The sequence below is a fragment of the Macaca mulatta genome, chromosome 12 (genome assembly GCF_049350105.2).
Source record: "Macaca mulatta isolate MMU2019108-1 chromosome 12, T2T-MMU8v2.0, whole genome shotgun sequence".
Lineage (NCBI taxonomy): Eukaryota > Metazoa > Chordata > Mammalia > Primates > Cercopithecidae > Macaca > Macaca mulatta.
The window spans coordinates 95,213,460-95,232,685 of NC_133417.1; the positions used below are offsets into that span (position 1 = coordinate 95,213,460).

At 41.0% G+C, this 19,226-nt stretch overlaps 1 protein-coding gene across 2 annotated transcripts in view; it reads right to left on the reverse strand.

Annotated features, from left to right (window-relative positions):
- Window positions 1-493: 493 nt before the first annotated feature.
- HIBCH (3-hydroxyisobutyryl-CoA hydrolase) overlaps window positions 494-19,226 on the reverse strand; it is a 118,163-nt gene continuing 99,430 nt past the window's right edge. The window contains exons 12-14 of one of the 2 annotated variants that reach the window (XR_013402082.1): window positions 8,797-8,916; window positions 4,536-4,739; window positions 494-1,108 (exon numbers count right to left, since the gene is read on the reverse strand). Coding sequence is in view for 1 of the 2 variants with exons in the window: in XM_015110551.3 (XP_014966037.3) it covers window positions 993-1,108; window positions 4,706-4,739; window positions 8,797-8,916 (270 nt within the window). In the remaining variant the exon portion in view is untranslated. The remainder of the gene's footprint in view (window positions 1,109-4,535; window positions 4,740-8,796; window positions 8,917-19,226) is intronic. The other variant, XM_015110551.3, reaches the window with a different exon arrangement.

The following is a 19,226-nucleotide window of genomic DNA, read 5'->3' on the forward strand; positions in this document are numbered from 1 at the left end:
AAATTATTCTTGCCTAGAACTTTAAGGTTCTGAGTCTGGAATACCTTTTAGTTCTTTCATACCTTAAAAAGTACTTATTAACAATATTAATTATTGAATATATCTTTTGAACAAAAGTCTTCTTGCTTTCAATTATTTTTTTTCTCCTGACTTGAACCTTGTTTGTAAGGATAATTATCACACAAAAGTCTTACGTAAATTATAAAAAAACAGAGTGTCTCTATCTAAGAGATTGGAGTTTCCTAATTTCTCATTATACTAGATTAACAAATATCACAAATAACAAGAAAATAATGCTTTCAGTTTCACCATGGGATGGTATTCTGATTATTTTAGGGAAGACCAAGTCTGAGTTAATACTGAAGAGGGACGTTAATAAAAATCTTTTCTCTTTGGTTTCTAATATTTATAAAAGGAGCTCTTCTGCTACAGTAACTCAGTTACTTTAAAACATTCATATATGGAGAAAATTCTATGAGGCATTAACACAGTATCCAAAACAATTTTCAGGGTCTTTATTTTTTATATTTTATACTTGATTTCATCAACATACAAGCCACTACCAAAAGCCAAACAAAGATCCCATTTCAATTAGATATACTACTCTAGAGAATCTCTAAAGACCTTCACATTTTTCCATCTTCTAAAACAGGGATTGACAAACTTTTTCTGACAAAAACCAGACAGTAAATAATTAGGCTTTGTAGGCTTTACCTTCTCTATTGCAACTACTCATTTCAAAGCAGTCACAGATAATGTATAAACAGATGAGTATAGCTAGTTCCAGTAAAGCTTTATTTGTGAACTCTGACATTTCATATACTTTTCATGTTATGAAATATGAGTCTTTGATTTCTTTTCCCAACCATTTAAAAACGCAGAAACCATTCTTAGCTTGCAGGGTATATAAAAACAGGCAGCAGGCTGGATTTGGGCCACATGCTGTAGATTGCCAACCCATGCTATGAAATATACCTTAAAAGCCTGTTACCTCAAAATTTCAAATCATTGCTTCCCAAAGACTTAAAGTGATTATTCAAATCTTCATCAGTAACTTCTTTTAGATCAGCTGGTTTCCATTTTGGACTCTGGTCTTTATCAATTAAAACTGTCAAGAGAAGATACAAATGTTAGTACTATTTTTTTTTTCTAATATTACCAGATTTTACTTACTGAATTGACAGAAATTCTTATACTAGGCACATTTTTCTATAATACTTTTTTCCTGCAAAGTTCTTATATGTTTTCTATTTATCTTTTAAATTAAACCTCCAGGGATGGACAGCAATATACTTTTGATGAGTGGGTGGATATTTTCTAACTTCCTAAGCCTCATGTCTTAGCTTTAATAAAGCCTACTGAATTAATCCAGTGGTTTAAACAACAGAATTCTTTTTTTCTTCTTGAAATAAAATTGCAAATGAAACCTCCACATACAAAACAGCTAAAACCAGTGGTTTAAAGTAAAGGCAGGGGAGGGCAGAGGGACCAGGTGTGCCTTCTAACCTCCTCCACACTGAATTTTGGGACGAAATTAATTGCTTAAGGTAGAGAAAAGAGGACTTCATACATAATTAAATGTGGATACTGTTGTTCTGCTGAATCCTCCAGTTCAGACAGCTCTGGATTTAAAAAAATCAGGTTATCATGAAACCTTCTAGTTCTTCTATTTCAGTGTAGTCATCACTCATTATAGCCACATAGTATCCCCACAGGATTATGAGGCAATCTGTAACTTCTTAAAAAAAGGGGGGAGGAATGTCCAGTATACTGTAGTTACACAAACGTTATCATTTGGGAGACTGGGAGGAAGGTATGCAAGATCTCTATATAATTTCTTACAACCACATGAATCTACAATGATCTCAAATTTTTTAAGTTATGGTTGTGGTAGCAAATTTCAACCATGCTTTAAAGGCACATAATTCTTGTGAAGAATGGAAATACTTAAATGTGCAAACTATAGTGAATTAGAAAAACCTAATTTAGCATTTAAAGGCTAAAATAGTTAAAGAAGCAGTATGGGAACCAAGGAAGAAGGTAGGTAGAAGGAAGCTTTTACACACAATTAAATGCAGATACTGGAGGTTTTGTTTTTAAGATTTAACTACCTACTATGAGATTCTGGTATCAGATCAGTGGGATATTAAACACTGATGTTCTGACCCCTACTATTTGAAAGTTTTATATTCCATGGACAGTGTAAACGAAGAACAACCCTGGCACATTCTTTCCACAAGAATCCTTTTCACTGTTAAGTCTTCTGGTCAATACTACCTGTCTCCTTGAGATCCCACTGAAGGATCAGAGGAAAGAGACTATTAATCAAATTTGTTATTTTATTTCAAGCTAACAATTTTTTTACCAGAATAGATATAACATAAGTTTGTGCCATGTAGACAGCTCAGGTTTTGCAAGTCTCCTGAGATAGCCACTACATGGAGTTTGAGTGGGTATCCAGCTACAGTAAGATAGTCTTTTTTTTTTCCTTCTATAGCCAGAAAGTAATTTGTTCTAGATGTTAACAATAAGAATTTTTAACAACTGTTAAATTTGCTAACTTACTTTAACTTGCTAATGTGTTTTTATTATTAGCAAACTGCAGCAAACATTTGCCTATGTAAGAACACTACAATTTTCACTCTCAAGAACAGACACTGCTTTCTGAAAGAGGCGGCAATATACTTGCTCTTCATTAAAAAACAGCACAGGCCAGGCCCGGTGGCTCACGCCTGTAATCCCAGCACTTTGGGAGGCTGAGGCGGGCAGATTACGAGGTCAGGAGATCGAGACCATCCTGGCTAACATGGTGAAACCCCGTCTCTACTAAAAATACAAAAAAAATTAGCCAGGCCTGGTGGTGGGCACCTGTAGTCCCAGCTACTTGGGCGGCTGAGGCAGGAGAATGGTGTGAACCCAGGAGGCGGAGCTTGCAGTGAGCTGAGATTTTGCCACTGCACTCCAGCCTAGGTGACAGAGCAAGACGCCATCTCAAAAAACAAAACAAAAAAAGTAGCATAATAAGCACTTCTTTTATGAATCAGAACTTTGATGCTGATTGGTTTCAACATTTTTTCCTCAAAATAACAGTGTTTATCTAAAAACATATCTTTCTTTTAAAGAAGGGCTATTACAACATATAATGAATACTTGAACGATATAACCCTGTATGCTTATAGGTCCTCTAAAATCAGAGGTCTAGGCTGTAATCCACATGCAGCAAGAATGTGCAGAGAATTCGTGAGGAAAATGCCTATGTTACTTAGTTTCTACAAGACACATTGCCATCTCCTCTGTCTACAAGACACTCCATGTGCTGAATCCTAAAAAGATTTCAATCAAGTCCTTATTTCTGATATTGTATCATGTCAGAAATGAAAATAACTCCATGAAGAGTGATTGTCTATCAAAGCTTAAGAGTTCAGAGAACATAACACAACCTTTTATTAAGATAAAAAAGTATATCCAGGCTGGGCACCGTGGCTCATGCCTATAATCACAGCACTTTGGGAGGCCGAGGCAGGCGGATCACATGAGATCAGGAGTTCGAGACCAGCCTGGCCAGTATGGTGAAACCCCGTTTCTACTAAAAATAAAAAAATCAGCCAGGCATGGTGGCACGGGCTGGTAGTCCCAGCTACTCAGGAGGCTGAGGAATGAGAGAATCACTTGAACCTGGGAGGTGGAGTTTGTAGTAAGCTGAAACTGCACCACTGTACTCCAGCCTGAGTGACAGTGCAAGACCCTGTCTCAAAAAAAAAATTTATCCAGAGTCTGCACTACTATAGTAAAATAATAAAAACAGGAACATTAGATATGCAAAATACATGGAGAAGGAACAACTCATTTTATACAACATAAATAACAGCTTTTTATAGGGCTAAGAGTTACACATAAAAAGGAATTATTGCAAGTTTGCTAGAAAAAAGTCAAGCACTTCACTTGCTTTTTCTAAATCTGCTGACACTGGAGATAATAAGCAAAATGGAAAGTATTAATAAGACAATCTGTAGATGTTACTAATGATGTCATACAGTCTTTTTCCCCAGCAATGTTTAACTGCTGAGGTACGGGCAGGTGGAAAGTAGGGTTAGACCACTGGTCAGTTTTGCCAGACCAGCACAAAAGAGGGAGAAAGGGTAGGGGATTTGAGGGCTTTCTGTAAGGGAATAAATGCATGTCTCAAAGGACACAGCAGCAGGATGGCAGCAGGATGAGTTTACAAGCTCAATGCTGCACTTATCAGAGGTAGTCCATGATTGTAGGGGCAGGATTACCTTATATATAAATTAGGGAACAGTGGCCAAGTTATGTGAATTTTTAAAACAATTATCAAAGACTGATCCTCCTTTTCATATCCCAGATGGTAACACATTTTTTAAAAACATACACAATTTTTCAACCTTCATAAAAGTTTAACTTTCACTACTAAAACAACTATGGGTTGAATATTCTTTATCTGAAATGCTTGGAATCAGAAGTGTTTCAGGTTTTTTTTTTTTTTCCAGATTTTGGAATATTTGCATTATACTTACAGTCCAATGAACATTTCCTTTGAGTGTCATGTTGGTGCTCAAAAAGTTTCAGATTTTGGTACATTTTGGATTTCACGATTTGGGATGCACAATCTGTATCTTCTTTAATTAACAGCATATGCTCACAAATCCCATTTCTCCAAAATGGTAAGTTCCCATTTGCCACTTACCAGCTCTAACGCCTTCATGAAAGTCATGACCTCTCTGAAAGAAAATTGAGATTAAATGGGGATAATTTCTGGGTGTCCTTATTCTGGGTTTTCTTGTCTCTCCTCTATTCACTTCAGCCTTCCACTTCCATGGCCACAACCTGAATCATGACATTCAGAGACTGAACCACCTCTGACAGCCCACTCTCTGATCAACACCTCCTAATCTTATTTGCTCAAGTATCTCCACTGCTACACATCCTTGATCTTACTGAAGTCCACTGATCCTATGACTTTTTCCCCATCTGTGCTGGCTTCACTCTGCTCTTCATCCAGCCCAGTTTCACCAGTCCTTTAATATGGTCACTTACCTGTCAAAATGCCATCATCTCCCTCAAACCTTTTTCTCTTTTTTACAATCCTAGCAAAATCCTGGCAACAACTAAACCCTACCACGTGCCCCTGCCTGCACTTCAGCAGCTAAGTCTTGCTGCAGAAAATCATACAACTGTGACTGGTTTCATTTAAAATTCATGATCAAAAATCTCAAACAGGCACAGAAAACTGCCAAACAATCAAAGATCTCTTCCCAACTCCCCAAGATAATGATTTAAAGTGTTTTCTACCTTCTCAACCTCTACCCCTAGAGCACACTCTTACTATAGTCTCAGTCAATTACTTAACCTCTGACTTCTTTAAAAATACAAGAAGCCCTTAGATATGAAGTCTTGTCTTCCCACCACTAAAACGCCTGTAGGCAACTGCGGCCATCTGCACCTGCCTTCCCTTTCAATGCCGTGGAGGAAAGGACCATCCCTTTTTCAAAGACCAGTCCTCCCTTGCATTCCAATTCACATCTCCTCTTGCCTTCTCAAGGACGGACTTTGCTTAATGTGGTCATTCACTTTTCTTTTCCTAGAATCATCAATGTAGGCAATATAACTGAGTGGCTAAATGCATGCAGTTCAAATGTCTAGGTTCACATCCTGATAGCTACATATTAACTATGTGACCTTGGACTAGTAATTTCTCCAACCCCAGTTTCTTTACATGAAAAGGTAATTTATACATCCATCGTAGGATTATTTTAATCCACATCCAAGCACAGTGGTTGACACTAAGTGTTCAGTAAATATTAACTACCATTAGTATCATCAACATAATCTTTTTTCTCTATTGGATCATTCCCAATCATTTTTAAACATGTTCTAGTACCTTCCATCTTACAAAATAAAAAAGGAACTTCATTTGACTCCACAGTCCCAGCTTCTTTCCTATTTCACTTTCAAGAGTATTCATCTACACATATTCTCTCCACTTCTTCACATTCCATTTTCCCTCTTCAACTTACTACTCTTTAACTTCTGCCCCCACTCCTCTAAAATGGCTTGCCAAAACCACCCATGATGTCGGCATCACCAAGATCAAATGACACTTCAAACCTCATCTACACTTCAACAGTGTTCAACACTGTCCATTATACCCTCCTCCCCGAAACATTCCTCTCTTCCTTTTGTGACGCCACACTCTCTGGTCCTCCTACCTCTCCATCCTTTTTTTCCTTCCTACTGCTCTTTCTCTACCACACCTCAAAATGTTGGAGTTCCTTAGGGCTCAGGTCTGGACTCTCATTTTCTTTCTATATGATTTTATCTATTCAGTGCTCAACATGGCAGCCTGAGTGATCAGTTCTTTAAAGTGTAAGATCATGGCATTCCTCTCCTCATAATCATCTAGTGGCTTCCCATTTTACTCAGCCAAAGTCCTTATAGAGACCTTCAAGGCTCTGCATGCTCTGCACAGCCTTTCTCTACTCTGGCCTCATCTCTCACTCACCACAACCTCTGCCCCCCACCCCCTTCCACACAGCCTTTTGTGGTCCCTGGCATAGGCAGTCATGCTTCTGCCTCAGAGCTTTGTTCTTGCAGTTCCCTCTGCCTGGGATGCTCTTCCTCTAGGTAATTGCATGGCTTACTTCCTCACTTCTTCCAGGAATTCACTCAAAGAACATCTCAGTGAGGCCTCCTCTGATCATCCCATCTACAATTCATCCCTGTTACCCTATATCACATATCCTGCTTCCTTTTTCTCCTTAATAGTTAACAATCATATAATATATATTTTATGTATTAATCTTGTTTACAGTCTATTTCCCCATTATAAAGTAAGTTCCATGAGGGCAGGGATTTTGTCTGTTATCCTACTCCCTACTCCCCAAGATAATGATTTAAACTGTTTTCTGCCTTTTCAACCTCTACCTCTGGAGCACACCTATGTACCTGGAACCTATGTACCTGGGTATCTCTAACAGTATCTACCACATACTAAGCACTCTTGTTTAGTAAATAATGAATCCCCAAGGTTTTCTTAATTGTTGTTGGTGTCTTTCAGATTTAAATCTCCAACGCATTCCTCTAATCTCTAACTCCTAAATGCATTCCTTCCCTCACATCCAGCAAGTCCTATCAATTCTATCTCCTACATGTGTCTCAAATCCATTTACTTCTCTCCAATGCCACCACGTTTGTCTAAGCACTACTATTTCACACCTGGATCACTGCAGGACATCTATTATCTGGTCTCTAAACTGTTCTTGAACCCTTCCAACCCTATCTCCACATAGCAGCAATAATTTCCTTCTTAAAGCAAATTGAACCGAATCAAATGAAAAATCAAATCACCTCCTGCTTAAGCCTAAGAGGCTTCTCAACATACTCCTTTCTCATCCTTTAGGTCACAAATGAAGTGACATCACAAAGATGTCTTCCCTAACCTACTTACCTAAAGGAAGTTTCCCATTGCCCCCCAACTCCCTCCTGTCCCTGCATCAATCTACCACCAACCCTGTATGTTTTCCTTTAAAGTACTTATCACAATTTATAATTATTTTACTTAGTTTACTTGTTCTTTATAGTCTCAGTAGACTAAACTCCATGAAAATAAAGGACTTGTCTTCTGATTCAACAACATAAGGCTAACACTAAGCATAGTGCCTGGCACATAGCTAACATGTTTGCTGAGAGAATGAAGGCAAGAATCAATCAATCTAGAAAGTGCAGTGAAAGTGTAATGAAAAACATGGAATTTGTGAGGTATACAGGACAGTGGTCAAGACTGCAGGCACTGGAGTAAGACTATCTGGTTTCATATGCCATATGTCTATCACTTAATAGCAGCAAAACCTTAGGCCGGTCACACCACTATGACCGCTATATCACAATTTCTTCATCTGTAAAATGGAATCAATAACAGTACCTATCCTTCTAGAGATACTGTAAGATTTAATGGAGTAAATGCATATAAAGTGCCTAGCATAGTACCTGCAGGTAATAAACAATAGACATCAGCTGCCATTTACATCCCACAAGGAGTGACTTTAAGACATGGCTAATAGAGTTATTTCTAACTAGATGAACTACACTGAACATCTTAATAACAATTAAAGTCATTAGGAATGTCTGCTTTCCAGCTATTAAGCCAAATATTCCCTTTAGTCCATATGTTAGTCTAAATAATAAGATGCTTCTTAGGGGCCCTCTGAAAATAAAGGATGACTCTGCCTTTAAAGAGTTTGTCATCTGGAAGAAGAAACAAATATAAATATGAAATGTTTCATGAAATCAATATTCCATGTGATTATTGTCCACTTTATGTTTACAATGGTACTTTAATAATGCTAATTATTTTAAACATGTAACAGACTAATAACTTCCATTTGTGCATTTACTTTATATATATCTGCTTACAAATAAGCCTCTTCATTTTACCCATGAGGGAATTCACATTTACAGAGTTTACACGCCTTGCCCAAGGTCACAGAGACCATCGCTGAAAGACATTAATTTCTATTTTGAATTCCTCTAAGATGAAGTTAGAGAGCTTCTTATACTGACATACAAATGTAATTGCTATTTTATAAAGGCTTAGTAACAATCTGGATAGCAATACTTCCACACATCTAAAACTAACTGGCCCGTTGTGTTTTTGTAGAGTAAATTTACAGGTGTTTTAATTTTCTTGTTTGCAATTGTGTATTTTACAAGTTCTACAATAAATGTATGTTACTTTCAGAACTAAAAAATGACAATTACTTTTTTTTTTTAAATTCTTACCATACAAGCTTGACTTAGCCGATACTCCATAGTTAGTACTTCTTGCAAGGTCTTTGAAGACCCCTCCATGAGTTGCCTTAGTGTGATCTTCAAAGATGTTGGAGACATTTTATTAATTACCTTTTGGGGGAAAAAAATGTACTACTGTTAGTCCAATAGTTCCTTTACTGTCTATAATAAATGAGCAGAGTATCTATGTAAACAATATTAAAATATGCCAAAATCTCATAAAAGATTATACCCTAGCTTAATCCTGCCAAAGCACCAAACAGAAGTTTTCTAATCTGCTACAAAAACAAAACATCATTCCACAAGTGAAAAAAATTCTGTACCTGTGACTAAAGTAGTAAAATAAATCCATATTTGTAGTCTGCCTAGCATAAATTATGCCAACTAGTTAAGCAAACAGCAATTATACTTAAATAAAATCAATACACACCTTACAAACCAATCATATTCATGGAGTGAAGGAAATAACGCATACAGTGGTCCACTTCCAAGACAAAATGCCTTGAATTGGCATAGGTCAGCCAACTACAGAAGAAACAGGATATACTAGGCCCCTGCTTGGACAGCCAAAGGCTGCTTGTCAGCCTCCCCCTTCATCCCCTTTCCCCCCACTTAGCTGCCCTCACCCGAACCAAAGTTTAGTCTAGATAAAAGCTTACTAGTCTGCAAAATAGCTCACTTTGTTTGTTCTTACTATCCTGCCCAGCTACTTAGGTCATAAGTCAAATACTTGACGAGCCCCTGAGCTAACTAGGATTGCAGTGCATTGTGGGCTGCAACAAAATGCAGCAAGACAACCCCAAAAAAACACCTAAAGCCGCTGCCTAACACTCAACAGGTGACGTCCGGGACGACTGTGACCCTGTAGCATTCAGCCTATAAGGAACCAGGGGAGGGACCTGTACACTAGGGGGTAAGTTGCTTGTTAAAACTGTGCGCGGTGTGCCTGCACGCCAGACACCCGATCTTGCAAGACCGTCATTAGAAGTCTCGCTTTCGCTATTGTCTGGGTCTCTGAGTCCATTCTGTGGGTTTGGACGGTTGAATTGTTTCTCACAACCTGGTGGCCCATACGGCTATCTCTGTGCCTGTATGGAGTTAAGACTCCAGCCGAGAAGGGAGATGCACCCCACTTGATTTATGTGGCCTGCTCTGGATGTCTTGGCTCCCCACAGAAGCCATAGACAAACTCGAGACTTATTCAGGAGGCAGCGGAGGTGACACAGGGAGAAGAGCAGGCACCATGGCAACCAGCCAACCTTGTGCATGATTCAAGGTAGGAAAGTTGGACTATGAGCCCTGCCTTGGTGGTGGGGCATTTTTGGAGAACCCGGGGTGTGCAAGAAACCTCCAGTAAGTGGGGCTGAGTACACAGGGAAAATCTCAGACACAGAGACTAACTGAAAATGTGAAACAGGAATTTTAGGCCTAGAGAACAAAGGAAAGAGGGAACTAAAAAGACCCCCTCTGACATTCTCCCAGATAGTCCGTTGGGGAGAATGTTGCAGGTTTGAATGGATAATCCTCAAACCAGGAACAAGGAAAAGCAAAAAATGATAGAGTATTGCTGTTTTATCTGGCCCAAAAAGCCCATGTCAGCCTTCGGTCTTTTGGCCTAAGTTTGGCTCAGATGAGGATTGGGTGTGCCAAGCTTTAATTCTCTACGTGAATGATAAAACCCATCCACACAAGAGGATGTGGGTTATGTTCTTTGTTGGATTAGTGAATGAACCCCCTGTTCCCCCTTAAAGAGGAAGAGCACAGTAAAGAGCCCTCACCCAATGAAAAGCCCTAGGACCCCCCAACATGCTTGCCCCTCCCCCAAACATCTCACAAGGTAGAGGACAGAGAGATCAGGGGGCAACAGGAAAATTGGAGAAAGAGAAATCTGGGGGTCATAAAGGAGCTAAACCCAATGCTCCTTAAATCCTTATCCGAACTTGAGGAAAGAATTAGAACAATGTAAGAAGGACATTGAGAATTTCCCTATTTCTTCTGAACAGTAGACGTCTAATATATACTCTCTTAGAAAAGTCCCTATGGGACAGGGAGGAGTTGGGTTTGTGAATGCGCCTCTAACAAGTACTGAGGTTAGGAATTTTAAAAAGGAAATGAGGCCATTCTTGGAAGATCCCCTCGGTTTAGCAAAGCAGCTAGATCAATTTTTAGGACCCAATTTTTATACTTGGGCTGAGATGACATCAATCAGGAATATCCTGTTTACTGGGGAAGAGAGGGGATTAATTATAAGGGCAGCCATAACCATTTGGGAAAGACAGCATCCTCCCGGGTAAGAAGTCCTGCTAAATGAGCAGAAATTCCCAAATGCAAATCCTGGATGGGATAACAATAAAGAGATCGGGCCCACATGCAGGACCTAAGGGAACTAATAATTACAGGGATTAAAAAATCCACTCCTCCGTCATAAAACGTCTCAAAAGCATTTGAGATTCAACAGCAAAAAAGAGGAGACTCCCTCTGTGTTGCTGCAGAGGCTCAGGGATCAAATGAGAAAATATTCAGGATTAAATCCAGAGGACCCAGTAGGGCAAGGCCTTTAATTTTAAAGGTTAATTTTCTGACTAAAAGTTGGCCTGATATTACTAAGAAACTGCAAAAGGTTAATGGATGGAATGAAAAACCAATTAAGGAATTACTAAGGGAAGCTCAGAAGGTTTTTGTAAGAAGAAAGGGAGAAGATATAAAGAAAGGAAATCGGAAAGATAAAGGGGAGGAAACGTAGAGGGCCAGAAAAAGAGGTAAGCTGCTGACCCTGAAAGCAAGGGAAAGCCCGGTACACAGCTGTGTGTGGGGGAGCCACTGGACTAAGCAGCCGAGACAGGGAAGGCAGTGTAAGGCAGTGTAAGACACTGTGCAGGTACACTGGGTGCCCAGAGAAAAAGAGTCTGTTAGACATGGGGGAGCCAGGGCACAGCAAGGCTCAGCTCATGCCCAGAGAGGGAAAGAAGAAGAAACTGAGTGTGAGGGAAAAAGGAAATAGGGGATGACAGAGACAGATAAAAGAAGAAAATGAGCGAGAGAGAGACTGGAAAAGACAAAGATCAAAGAGAGACACAGGTGAGACTGGGGAGAGAAATAATGTAAAAAGAAGAAAGTACAAGAGGAGGTGAGAGAACGTGGAGAGGTTGGCAGGGCTGGGGGAAGGTTCTAGAGGTTCAAGCAACAAGGAGGTGCAGGGAAAGGGTGCAATGTGGCCACTGAGGAGGGACAGAGCCCGGGAACTGAGCGATGCAAGTGAGAAAGGGATGTGGAGGAAAGTTCAGGATCAGGAGTAGTGGGTTGCATATGGCAAAGACTAGATGGCTGTTTGTCAGAAGGTGGTAGAAAGCCTTCAGGTTATGGAAGGGTAAATGGATGAAATGACCAGTAAGGTTTTGTTGCTGTTTTACTGAGAGGCTGTAAGTCCACCAGGGGCAGCTGTCAGTAAGGCTGCAGAAGGTCTGGGGGGGCTACATAAATTAGATCAGAGGGTAGTAAACTCAAATGACTATAGGGCCAGTAAATGATAAGAAGGAGGGCTGCAGGGCTGTGTGGGGACTGTGGCTAACTGAAGAGGGCACACCCTGTTAAAGGGGCCACAGCCACTCAGCTGTGATGCCAAATTGCTTTGTCAGAGGCCAGAATTCTAACTTTTTATGTAAAATGGGATTTTTAAATGCTGGTTATCAGTTCAAAAAACTTAAAAACCCAATACAGGCAAAAGAGGATGCCAGTTTGCAATCCCTGAAGTAGAGAGAGCTCTTGCTGGGGAGAAGTCTGCCAAGACGCTTTAGGTGGGATATATAAAAGTTCTGTTTCCCAGAGCTTGGCTGGGCCTGGGGGAGGATCCTTGCAGCTGAGGAGGAGGAAAAGCCACTAAGTCCCCTCCCAGAGCGGGACAAACCAGAGACCCTTTGCAGTTGTTGGGTCACCAGCAGGGGTGGCGTGGAATACAAACAGTGCAGCTTTCGGCCTGCCAGGGAGAGGAATGGTGTCTTCAAAGCAAAGAAAGAGGAAGTGAGGGTGGAGCAGGGATGCTTTTCCTAACGAAAGTGCCCCTCAGGAAAGGTACCATAGGCTGTTAGCTCTTCAAACCAGCAGCTCTCGGCCCAGTGCCAGACCCAGCAGGGCCTGATCAAAGGTACCCTGAGAAGCCAGCTGGTAAGTCCCTTGCCTCCCCAAGTTCCTTCTGGGGTCAATGGGCCCTGGGGAAGTGCCTAATCTAACTCCAGCCTGTAATTCCAGCACTTTCTGAGGCTAAGACAGGTGGATCACCTGAGGCCAAGAGTTCAAGACCAGCCTGGCCAACATGGTGAAACCTTGTCTCTACTAAAACTATAAAAATCAGCTGGGTGTGGTGGCACATGCCTGTAATCCCAGTTACTTGGGAGGCTGAGGTAGAAGAATAGCTTGAACCCAGGAGCTGGAGGTTGCAGTGAGTCGAGATCACACACTGCACTCCAGCCTGAGCGACGGAGCGAGATTTTGTCTAAAAACAACAACAACAACAACAACAACAACAACAACAACAAAACCAGACTACTGGAAAAAGACCTCCTGGGTTAAGGCCATATTTAGACAGGACTACTAACCTTTCTACTATGAAAACCAATGACCAATTTTTTAAGAATTATATACTGTGCATATCCTCCACCCTGTCATCCCTTAGGTTAAAAAAACTTCTAACTTGAACCCTGCCTCTTGAGTTCACAGTTAGCCACTTCCAGTCTGGTGACTCGGTGCTAATTAAAACCTGGAAAGAAGACATGTTCCATCCAAGCTGGGAAAGCCCATATCAGGTACTCCTGATCACTAAAACAGCCATAGGAACAGCTCAACAGGGGTGAGCACATTACACTCGGGTCAAGAGACTGGTAAAAGAACCCCCAAAAGAAAGGAAAAAGGGTGAATGGGGAGTGTATAAATCACCTAAGAAAGCCTTAAAGCTACTCTAAGGAAAACCTAAAAGGAAGCTATGAGCAGGCTCCATCATTGGGGGTGGATACAGTTAGGATTAATCCTAACACAAGGGGTGAAAGGAAACCTAAGTACCTGATAGAGCCCAATACTAGGGGTGGAAAGTAGGAAATATCTAATCAAACTAATAGTCAACATAACTAAAACCTCCACCCCCAGCCCCCAAACTATAAAATTTAATGCCTGCCAAGTCTTACCTTGCGGGAATTTATGGAACCAAAGGCAATTGTCACAAGCAGACAAATATCTATGTCCTAAAACAGACCGTTATTGGACCCTCTCAAAAAAGCCCTGTGCTAGCTGGAATCAGGTCTGGTGGACCACACAATATCAAGGCCAGCTGAGTCATTCTTCCGAAAACAAACCCTTAAAGAATAAAAGATAAGGGCTCCATGCTACCTAGCTGTAAACATTTAAAATGCAATCCTATATTAATTACCATAAACAACCCAGCTACTCTAGACCAGGAACCCTGGAGGTATAAATTAGGAATAAATATCTCAGGAAGGGATTCCGTGGGACAGTTAGCTCTCAGACAAATCACCAACTCCACCCCAAGCCCACCTAGAATTACCAGAACTCCTGGTCTCACTACTTCCTTTAACCTACCAGACAATGACCCTAAAAGAGTAAAAATAATTAAGACAACTAACTTAAGGCAAACTTTAAAAATTAAAAATACGGGGATGTAACTGCCTGGGTTGAATGGGTCAAATTTTCAGTACTAGCATGCTCAACAGTTACGCATGCTCTGCTGGGCGGCCTCAAGCACAGGTAGTTCCGTTTCCCCTAAAATGGGATACCAATCCCAAAGGAATGCATTGCATGTTGGCTCTGTAACAGGATAGGGATGTATGGCGCAATGAGACTTGAAAAGTTTATTATTGCTCTTTCCCACCTTGCAAAGCTCAAATCCTAGAGCGATCCCTTCTTTCTCCATAGGGAACATAAACCACTCCTCTTGCCTCTCTAGACAGGGGGCAGAGTTCAATAAGCTGGTGGGAAAACTCTCAACTTGTACCCACATCCTAAATGTTACTGGTAAGTCAAACAAAGGCAACTACTCAGCTCTTCATATAACCCAGGCTAATGTCTGGTGGTATTATAAAGGGAACCTCCATAGCCTGTTACCGTCCATTTGGACTGGGACTTGTACCTTAGTTCACGTGGCCATTCCATTCACCTTGGCATTCCATAAGATCTCCAAGAATCCACATGGCCACTGAATTTGGAGAAATCTAACGAATTCTTTTAATTCTAACATTTATATTAACTCAATAGGAGTCTGTAAAAGAGTACCTAATACATTTAAGAACTAAAGGACACAAAAATAAATGCAGAAATGAAACAAATAGGAGGAGAAAGATAAAAAGGAGAGAATTGAAGGAAACAATGTATACCATGGTCCATTTCCAAAACAAAGTGCCCTGAATCGGCTTAGGTCAGCAAACCACAGAAGAAACAGGATACACCAGGCCCCTGCTTGGATAGCTGATGTCTGCTTGTCGGCCTCCCACTTCCTCCACCACTTAGTTTCCCTCACCCGAACCAAATAAGTTTAGTCTAAAATAAAATTTTATTAGTCTGCAAGATAGCTCACTTTGTCTGTTCTTACCAGCCTGCCCAGCAACTTAGGTCATAAATCAAATACTTGAAGAGCCCCTGAGCTAACTAGGATTGCAGTGCATTGTGGGCTACAACTAAATGCAGCAAGACAACCCTAAAAACACACCTAAAGCCCTGACTAACAATCAATAGGTGACGTCCGGGAAGACTGTGACCCTACAGTAATTAGCCTATAAGGAATCGGGGGAGGGTCCTGTGCACCAGGGGATAAACTGCTTGTTAAAACCGTGCTGGGTGTGCCTGCACATCAGACACACAATCTTGCAAGACCATCATTAAAAGTCTCACTTTCACTATTGTGGGTCTCTGAGTCCATTCTGTGGGTTTGGATGGGTGAGTTTGTTTCTCAAACAGAGGACATTTTATTTGTTTCTCAAAAAGAGGATATTTTATTTTACAACGTAAAGAAGATGAAGAAGTAGAAATAGAGTAGCTCTTTCCTACTCTGACTCCAGAGAAGTGTCTTAACTATAGTCTTCACCTAAAAATAAATCTACTCACCTTGGAAAGAGAGAAAACAATTCAAGATAGCATACAGCACTCTTCTATAGCATTTAAGTATTTAATAAAATAAAAATTACAGACCTGACTTGTTGGCTACAATGCTATGTCACTCCTTTTGAATTTAAATGTGCTATCACTAGTTCCAAGACATATCTATGATTGTGACTTCAACAGCTGCTGCAAGAGGTCATTACATGCTACGTACATATGATGACTGTGCTTTCCTTTATAATTGCAACAGATACTTTTCAAGTTTATTGTTGAATGATTATGTCAAAGATTTAGACTTTACCTGAGTTCAAGAATTCCCTACTTCAAGATTCTGTATTCTTGGCAGCATCCTTAATTCTGGCAACCAGATTCAAGGAAGAGTAAATGGATAGGACAGTATCTTACATAGCAGTTGCCAGAGCTTTAAACAGATGACTGCTGTACAGGAAAAGTTCAAGGAAAATCAGTATCCTACCTACAGTCACAGTGCTGCTGAAGATAAAAGATGAGAAGGAAAGAAAAATGATTAAGGGCGTTGATAAAACTGGTTCTTCATGGAACTCATTATTTGCCCTAGGTGCTTTATGAACATTATCCCATTTAATGCCCCCGACTACAGTGTACTCCACTGGCCTTTCTGGTTGCAGGGCATCCATGGCAGTCTGCACACTGTGCTAAAAGGCCCCACCCTTTCCACAGGCAAGCAGAAGACACTGAGTCCATTTTGCTGACAAAATCACTAGTTTTCTTTAGCAGGGAACAATACCCCTATTACCTTAGGTGAAAACCTGGAAGAACTTCACTGACAATGCTAAAAGGTGTGTTTAAGGGAGTGACATGACCACTTTCTGGCTTCATCTGCAAGGTCAATGAAGCTCCAATTCCCTTTCTAACAGTGCTGCCAGGTGCAAGCACACAACTGTTCCTCAGCACTACCATTATGGTTTACTGCTTATGGTTTCCATTTCTTGGTTTAGTGCTTTATATGTAACCTGGATTTCTCAAAACACAAAAATCTGTCTTTTGCTATATTTCCTCAGTTGGTTATCAATTAATTTCATAAGAAAGGCCACACAGGGCCCATTTATCTGTGCTTGTTTCATACACACACACACACACAAATAGGAAGAAAACCTTATTTTAAAAGCTCTGTTGGTTCAGAGATTTCATAAAATTCTAATTAAGGATCCTTACAGTTTCTAACAACTCTTAGTATGCTGGCAATTTAGCAGAGGCTTCGGGTTTGGACTCTACGGTCAGAGAGCACTGGGTTAGAATCCTAGGCTTCACCACCTTCTAGATGACTGACCATAGTATCCTCATTTGTAAAACAGGGATAATAATACTGCCAACCTCATAAAAATGATATGGCAGTGCATGACAGTGCACTGAAACCAGGCAAAACAGGGACGAGAAGAAATATTTACTAAACACATTTCCCTTAGCTATCATGAGGATACTTTAACATGTTCAATCACAATTTGGGAAAGGGCATGGCAGCATACAAATTTTACAGATGAGGAAACCCTGCTGTGATACGGATAGGGACAGGAGGCACAGAAATTCTGGGAAAGGGTGGGACCCCCCGTAAGAGCCCCACCCTCAAGCGTGAAACCATGGCCCAAAGTGCGAACACACATTCCTATTTTTCTGCTCGAATGTTGCCTCTTTCAGAATCACCCTTGGCCTGCCCCGCCCCCCATCCAGTTCCCATAAAAACCTCAGCCAGCAGAGAGGAGAAGCAGCAAGATGATGGAGACTACAGTTGGACGTTGGAGAGAAGCCGCTTGACTTCAGAGGGATGGCTTGACAGTGTTGCTCTGGAGAGGAATTTGGCCAGGGACGGCCAGACTCCAAGGGAAGATTATCTTCCCGCTCTGTTCCCTTTTCAGCTCCCCTTCCTTGAGAAACACTACCATCTCCAATATGTTCATGAGACCTCATTCCCCCTGGATATCGGACAAGAACTCACTCAGGTGCAGGTGCCAAAGTCTGGCACACTGACCCTCCACTGAGCTGCTAACACTTCAACCATCAGCAGACGGCAAAGCTAAAAAAAGCACTGACTGTTACACTCTTTTTGGGCTTCAGGGGTCACAGGTACCCCTCAAGACGTTGCTGCTGGGCTGCACAGTTTTGCTCCTGTCAGTGCCCAAAAGCACTCACCCCAGCTTCTGCACCCACTCACCTGCGTTTCCCACCTCCTGTGAGGGGTGGAAAGTAGCAGGACAAAGCGAATGGAGTCTGTCCCTGCTGGCACAGAAACAGCCAGCGAGTCCTAGCACCTGTGCACTATAGTTACCACCCATGAAGGCATCAGGGAAAATTTCCTGCTTCCATATGAATTTGTCCAAGGTTCAAGAATGTCAAAGGCAGAAGAAGTCAAAAAAGGACAGGGGGAAAAAAAACCCAAGAAGAGAACATTGCATCAGGTAATAATTAGAAGTGAGGATCTCAAAAAAGACATTTATGCAGCCAACAAGCATATTAAAAAACGCTCATCATCACTGGTCATTAGAGAAATGCAAATCAAAACCACAATGAGATACCATCTCATGCCAATCAGAATGGCGATCATTAAAAAGTCAGCAAAAAACAGATGCTGGAGAGGTTGTGGAAAAATAGGAATGCTTTTACACTGCTGGTGGGAGTGTAAATTAGTTCAACCATTGTGGAAGACAGCGTGGCGATTCTTCAAGGATCTAGAACTAGAAATACCATTTGACCCAGCCATCCCATTACTGGGCATATACTCAAAGGAGTATAAATCATTCTACAAGAAAGACACATGCACACGTATGTTTACCCAGCACTATTCATAATAGCAAAGACTTGGAACCAACTCAAAGGTCCATCAATGACAGACTGGATTAAGAAAATGTGGCACATATATACCACGGAATACTATGCAGCCATAAAAAAGGATAAGTTCATGTCTTTTGCAGGCACATGGATGAAGCTGGAAACCATCATTCTCAGCAAACTATCACAAGATCAGAAAACCAAACACTGCATGTTCTCACTCATCAGTGGGAGTTGAACAATGAGAACACATGGACACATGGAGGGGAACATCACACACTGGGACCTGTTGGGAGTTGGGGGTTAGGGGAGGGATAACATTAGAAGAAATACCTAATGTACGTGACAGGTTGATGGGTGCAGCAAACCACCAGGGCACATGTATACCTATGTAATAAAACTGCATGTTCTGCACATGTAAAACAGAACTTAAAGTATAATAAAATAAATAAATAAATAAGAGACAGGGTCTTGCTATGTTGCCCAGGCTGGCCTCAAACTCCTGGGCTCAAGCGATCCTC